Source organism: Petaurus breviceps, unplaced genomic scaffold (assembly GCF_028583685.1).
Source record: "Petaurus breviceps papuanus isolate PSGF00001 unplaced genomic scaffold, PetGlider_PUasm1.0 88707, whole genome shotgun sequence".
In the NCBI taxonomy this organism is placed as follows: Eukaryota; Metazoa; Chordata; class Mammalia; order Diprotodontia; family Petauridae; genus Petaurus; species Petaurus breviceps.
This window is the reverse complement of record NW_027186961.1, coordinates 32,427-39,150: the sequence shown is the minus strand read 5'-3', so window position 1 is coordinate 39,150 and position 6,724 is coordinate 32,427. Positions and strand designations below refer to the sequence as shown.

General features: G+C 44.0%; 1 protein-coding gene across 1 annotated transcript in view; it reads right to left on the bottom strand.

Moving 5' to 3' along the window:
- Positions 1 to 1,261: 1,261 nt before the first annotated feature.
- Positions 1,262 to 6,724, bottom strand: part of LOC138176406 (SUN domain-containing protein 5-like) — a gene marked incomplete at its 5' end in the record, with an annotated part of 37,001 nt that continues 31,538 nt past the window's right edge. The window contains 2 exons of the mRNA XM_069107200.1: positions 1,262 to 1,390; positions 4,590 to 4,673. Of these exons, the coding sequence (XP_068963301.1) occupies positions 1,262 to 1,390; positions 4,590 to 4,673 (213 nt within the window). The remainder of the gene's footprint in view (positions 1,391 to 4,589; positions 4,674 to 6,724) is intronic.

Genomic DNA, 6,724 nt, shown 5'->3' with positions numbered 1-6,724 from the left:
TCTGGTTGAGAAAAATAATGCATTTAGCATCTGGGTGAATGGCAGTCCAAAGTCTGTGTATGCTTATGTCTCACAGGGAGATTTGTTTTTGTTCTGAGAACACTGAGTTTGGGGGCTGGAGCTAGCAAGAGATTATCTTCTATAGTTGAGTGTCTACAGGTGAGACTGGTGCATTTAACTGGTACATTAACACCCTTAATTTCCTGGCTGGAAGCCCTTGCCCTGAGAAGCTGGGCAGTGGCCAAGGTCAGGATTCTCTTAGCCCCCTACTTCAGAAAGGTTAACTCTGGGACTAGAGGGGCCTTCACCCTGATCCTCCTGCCAAGGGTTATGGGTTATGGTTACTCTGTGAAATGAGGACCCTGAGCTAGGCTCCAACTTTGCTTGGGAAAGGGTAACCCAGGGTCCTATAAATTACTATCGAGCATTCCAAATTCAAGCTCATTGTAAATCTTTGTCTAACATAGTGGGTTGTGTGTGTGTAGAAAATGTTTGTCTTCATTTCTACATAATGTTGATCATCTGAGATTATGTTCTTCTCTGGCTGCTGGTTTTGTTCCTATACTTAATTCTTTACTCTTTCGAAATCCTGAGGAACTTTCACGTCCGTAATAATAGCTTATATTTCTATAGCTCTTTTATGTTTATAAAACCTTTTCCTTATAATAACCCTGTGAGGCAAGCAGTACAAATATTCTTATTCCCATTTTAAAGGCGAGGAAACTGTGGACCAGTGACTTTAAGTAACATCACACAACTAGAAAATGGTCCTATTATAGAACCTTTACAATTTTGAGGGGATGGTGAGTCAGACCTCTGATTTCACTCATATAGGGAGCTTCTGATAAGGAAACTTCATCTACCAATGAAGATCCACAGTGATTCTTTAATTTTCAAGTCTTAGAGAGTTGCCTGAAGGATTGAGAGTTTAAGTGACTCCCCCAAGATCAGTCATCTAATATGTGTCAGAAGCAGGTCTTTCTACCGGAGGCTCTGTTTTTCACCGTATGCAGATATGAGTCTATTGTGGTAACATGATCCATAGGATTGATCAGGATATATCCTCCTTCCCTACTAGACTGGGACACAGGGCAAGAAGATCTAGGGACTCAAGAATCTACTTCTCTTTTCCATTGGGATAGGGTCCATGGAGCAGCCTCTTCTCCTCTCCTGCCCCCTTGACATAGAAAGAAAATTAGAGATGGGCACAGTGGGGAAAGAAACTTTATTTTCTCTGTGAAGGTAAGGACTAGCCTTGTGGCTAGTACTCAGGCAGTGGCTGACTCACTGTGCCATGAGCTCGAACCCGGTAGAGACAGGTGAAGTGGGGGTTTCCCCAATTGCTCAATATCTTCAGTTTGATGCACTTGAAGGGTTTGATGAGCGTGTTCTGGAAGCAGATACACATGGAGGGTGAACAAGGCCTGACTTTGCCCTTCTAGCCTTCTCTTGTTGGTCCACTCAGGGGCCACTTTCTACCTCCCCCTTCCTCTGAGCTGACCCATATTCAGTGAATCCCAGAATGAGGAGGGATTCAGCCTCAAAGACTTTGAGAGTTTGGAGGACTCTTGAAAATCACTTAGTTTTAACACCTGAGGATTCAGAATTGGAAGGAGGCAGGGCAGATCATCTAATCTAGCCTCTTCACTTAAAAAAAGTAGGGAAACTGAGGCCCAGAGAGATTAGGGAATCTGCAAAGGTCACACAGCTAAGGTATAGCTGGAGTGAAATTCTAATCTAGGTCTTCTCCTAACGACTCTAACATTCTTTCCATCAACCACCTTCATTTTATAGTTGAGGAGAATGAGACCTAGAGATGAGAGAATTTTTTCAAGGTTATTCTACTAATATAAATGTCTGAGACAGGTTTTAAACTCAGGTCTTCCTGAATTGGAAGGTAGGACCCAGGCCTTCTGGATGACAGAACTTTCATGAAAATACAGCCCAGTCTCACTGCCAGCTATCTGTGGATCTGGGGGTAAGGTAAGGAGGGTATAGATAATGATAATCCTGCAATCTCATCTCACATGATAATGACTGTTTCTGTCCCCAAAATGGTTAGCAGAAGGGCTGATGAAGAGGCCAAAAAGTAGGTTAAGCTTTGGCTATGTGGCTGCACATCCTGGTTCTGTTTCTGCTGCTATCCCTGGAGGGCTTGAGGTTCTCTGAGGTGGCTCAGAGATATATAAACAATTACGGAATTAGAGATCTGGGGCTGGAAAGGATCATATTGGTCTGCTGGTCCAATCCTCTCATTTTGTTGATGAGAAAACTGAGGCTCATGGAGGTACGTGACTTGTCCAAGGTCACACAGATAGCAAGCCACAAAACTGTAAGATGGATTCTGTTGATTCAATTTATTATGTATTAGCTCTACATTTATGCAACTAGTTTTATAAATAGCTAGAATTCATGTCATCTTCCAAGGCTTGCACAATGCTTTATATAATCTTATTTGGTCCTTAGAACAAAACTGTGCATTAGGTGGTGTTATTGTCCTTATTTTATAGGTGAGGAAACTGAGGCTGAGGAAAAGTGGCACGCCTAGGGTCATAGACATCTGGAATAGGATTCAAATATCTTGACGCTGAGTCCTGTGCTCTATGCACTGCACCACCCCACTGCCCCATTAGAAAAAGCCAGCATTTTTCACCATCTGGCCTCCAAGTTCTCCTTCCAGTGAGCTGCTTATCTTTTTTTCCAGACCCTGGGGACTCCTTGAACTCAAGCTGCCCATAAGTCAGCGGAGCTAGGGATGCAGAATAGTTATAAAGCCAGTCCTTGCTTAGTTTCCTTACTTCCTCCATTCTTCCGTCTAGTTCTCTTGAGCCTGATATAGTTTTATTTTCCTCTGGTATACACCCTGTGCAGCATGAGGGGAAGAACACTGGCCTGGGAGGCTGGATGCCTGGGTCCCCAGTACAGATCTAACATTCCGTGATTCTCTTTCCCTGTTTCCTATTAAGTCTGTTCTGAGACCAGCGCTGGCTGTACAGTAGAGTGGAACCCTTTGAAATGAGGTGACCTGGGTTCTAATTCCACTCTGATACTTGTTTCTAACTCATTTGGTGCTTCTGGCCTCAGTTTCCTTGTTGTAATATGGAAAGAGTAATGTTTGCCTCCCTGCCTCACAAGGGTGCTGCCAAGAAATAGCTCTGTAATGCTTACAGACCCCTAGGGATCTGTGGTGTTCTTCATTCACAGTCTTTCCCCTTCTGAATCCCCCACTTGGCTATTGCTCTAGCCTTGGTGGCATTCTGCCCTCTCTGTGCTGGGTGGATTGCGGGCTGTCCTCTAGACAGAGAGGGAAAGGGGAATGGCTGCTCCTGATAGCCTTTTGGGGAAATTGAAGAGACATTTCTATTTACATCTGATGCCTCCTCATTTATATAAATCACACAGACATAGGACCTTCTACATGCCACTAATATACCTGAGTATGAGCATGTGATTTCCCAGTAAGTAGAGCACAGGCTATTGTGTGAGGGTTACTCTGGGTCCTGAACCAGGGACCTGATATGAATTTTTGTGCTATCTTGGGGGCAGATGAAACTGATATCTGCACTGTCACTTACTATTTGTGTGACTGTGGGCAAGTTGCTTTGCTTTTCTGAGTCTCAGTTTCCCAATCTACAAAATCAGACATTAGACTGAATGACCACACTGTCTTCTGGCCTAGTCATGTACAATAGGCTCAGCTCTTGGGGCACTGGGAATGGATAAGGAGTGCCAGAGAAGGAGATGGAGTTCTGAGAGGAGATTGATCCTAAACTAGCCTTGTCTTAACTTGGGCCTGCCCTGCCCCCTCAATCCTATCCCATCATGTGAGACTAGTGACAGCTATGATTTCCAGTGTCTTATGTCTTCCTGGCTTGGGAACAAGAAGAAAAGAGCCTTTGGATGTGAATCAGGAGAATTGGACCCAAATCCTGGTTCTACCACTTATGCTGTGTGGCCTTGGGCAAATGGCTTTTCTTCTCTGAGACTCAATTTCTTATTTCCTTTATAGATGATCTGTATTTGTCCCTCCCCTTCAGTGTTTTTAAAATTTTGTGATTTTAAGATCTTACTGGACCAGATGTTAGGGAAGACAGCTGGCACTCTGGGACCAGGTTGGGGAAGCAGGTCTCTGTGGGCCCTTAGACACTGCTTCTGCTCTCTGGGGTAACATCTGGACCAAGAATAGGCAGAAAAAGGTAAGAAATTATAGGGATAAGACCACAGGATGGAGCCTCAGGCCTCTTGTAGGGACTGGAGGATGGGAGTGTCCTTAGACAAGTTTATGCTTGGAGGTGTGCATGGATCTTGGATTCCTGGGTCTGGATAATATAAAACCTGGTTAATTTATCCTTTCTCCCAGTCAATGGGGAGTGGACTCTGCATCTAAGAGTTTCAGTCTATACATATGATAACTTCCGAAGAGCTTGGTAAAGATCCCCAGCGGTTGGTCTCCTTGGCTTTTGATTAATTCACTATTTCAAGAAGTCCTCATGATTTGGTATCTAAATGAAATATCTAAATTTTTCTTGAGTCCCACCCCTTGCACCCAACACCCTCAGACCCTCCCCACCCTCAGACCCTCCTTGTACCTTGAGTGGAAACATCTGAATGGAGTTTTCAGGCTGAAACAAAAAATCCCCCAGGAATGTCTCTTTGCTTTTATCATCGATGCCCTTTGGAAGCAAGGAGTACAGGGTGAGGAATCAGGTAGCAGAGAGATGGGGATATGGACTTGGGTGTTTGCAATCTCAGGGGAGCTGGAGAGAACCAGCTGGGGCTACCACAAGCAGATACCGTGGACACACCCAGGTAATCCTGACATGGTACATGGACTCCTGCTGTTTCATAGACTCTCAGAGCTGGAAGGGACGTCAGAAACCAGCTATTCCACCCCCTGACTGATGGAGTCCTCTCCATAGAATTCCCAGATAGGTGGTAACATAGCCTCCACCTGAAGAGCTCCTGTGATGGGGAACTCACTACCTCTCAGTCCAACACTTTCTACTCTTAGATAGTACAAGTTATTAGGAAGTTTTCCCCCAGTTTAACCAAAATGGGCCTCTAACTTCTGCCCATTGCCTCCTATTCTGCCCTCTGGGACAAGGTAGAAGTCTAATCCTTTTCCATACGGGCAGCCCTTCATGTACCTGAAGACAGCTATCATGTCCTTTCCCTGCTCACCCCCAACCCTCAAGTCTTCTCCAGGCTAACAATTCATAGTTCTTTCAGGAGAGCTTTGCATGTAGAGTCTCTGGTCCTCTTAGTAACCCAGTCATTGTCCTTTGGACATGCTTCAGTTTGTCAATGATCCTCCTGCAGTACCATAATGATATCTTATTGAAAATTATTCTTAATTATATCTTATTAAAGAGGAGGGTAGCAGGACGGTCCCATCCCTCACTCTGGACTCCATGCTTCTATTAATTCAGTCTAGCATTGTATTAATGGTAATGCAGATGAGCCATTTTGTCTGCTTGTCACAGTTCTCCTTCATATTGAGCTTTATAATCTGCTAAAAACCTCTTTTAACACCCCTGCATCAAAGGTCAAGGGTAACCCTGATTTAAAAAAAAAACCATTTCCTCATATCTGCATAGCGCTTTGGAGTTTCCTCATCCATAATCTCATTTGATCATCATAGTGTTCCTGTAGGAAAGGTGGGGCTATTTTATCTGAATTTTGCAGATGAGGAAACTGTATCTAAGAGCAAAAGTCATGCAGCTAGGAAATGTCCTCAAGGTTTGAACTCTGGGGCTCACAGTTCAATGCTCTCTGAACCCTGTGAGCATACCTCCAGGCTTTGCCTCTTCTACTGAGGAATACATTGCTATGGACATGGGAGGAATGAAATCGTTTAGCAGGAGAGGAAGCCAAGGGGGGATCTGATGACTGTTCAATGACACAAAAATCCTTTGGAGACCCAGTATGTGGAAAGAGGTCTAGGCTGGGCTCATCTCTACCCCCAGCCCTGCCACAGGCCTTGTTGTATCATCTGGGATCGATCACTTCATCTCTCCTGGGCTTATTTCCCTTTCTGTGAAATGAGGGACTCAGATTAGACTCTAAGGTTCTCTCTGACTCTGACGTTCTGTGCTCCAAATGGTTAAAAGTGTATTGTTTTACGCATGAGAATCAGCACCATCTGCAAAAACCCTGGGAAAGAGAAAATGAACTTTTTTTTTCTCTTAGAGAATGAATCAATTGATAAACTTTATCAGCATCAAAGGTCAAAAGCAGCCTGCCAGGAAGAGAGGTTATCAAAAATGCCAGTTCCTGAGATTCTAGGTAGGAATATTATCAGATCAGAAAGCTTTTGCTGTGTGTTTCTTGTCTGTTTCATCCCTTGGACTTGTGACTTCCCACTTATATTTTTCTTTCCTTTTCTCAGTGGGAAGGGAGCAAGTGTCCTGCTCCCCTGACCACACTGCCCGATGGTCTGACCATCTACAAGTGGGTGAGCATAGAATAAACAGGAAGCTGTCTAGGTCGTATGAATTGACAGCCTCTAGGAAGGTCCCCCACCTAAAAAAAAACTCATTCACTGCTTGTTTCAATGGTAGAAATTCCATTCCTTTGGGCTAAATATTGTATTCTCCCTGAAGTCCTTTTAAAAATCTAAATATTCCTGGAAGTCACAAATTAACTACCTAATACCTTAGTGTGAACAATTTATCAGATACTTTCCTCTGTGACAAGAAGGACTGAGTAACCCAAGAACACTGAG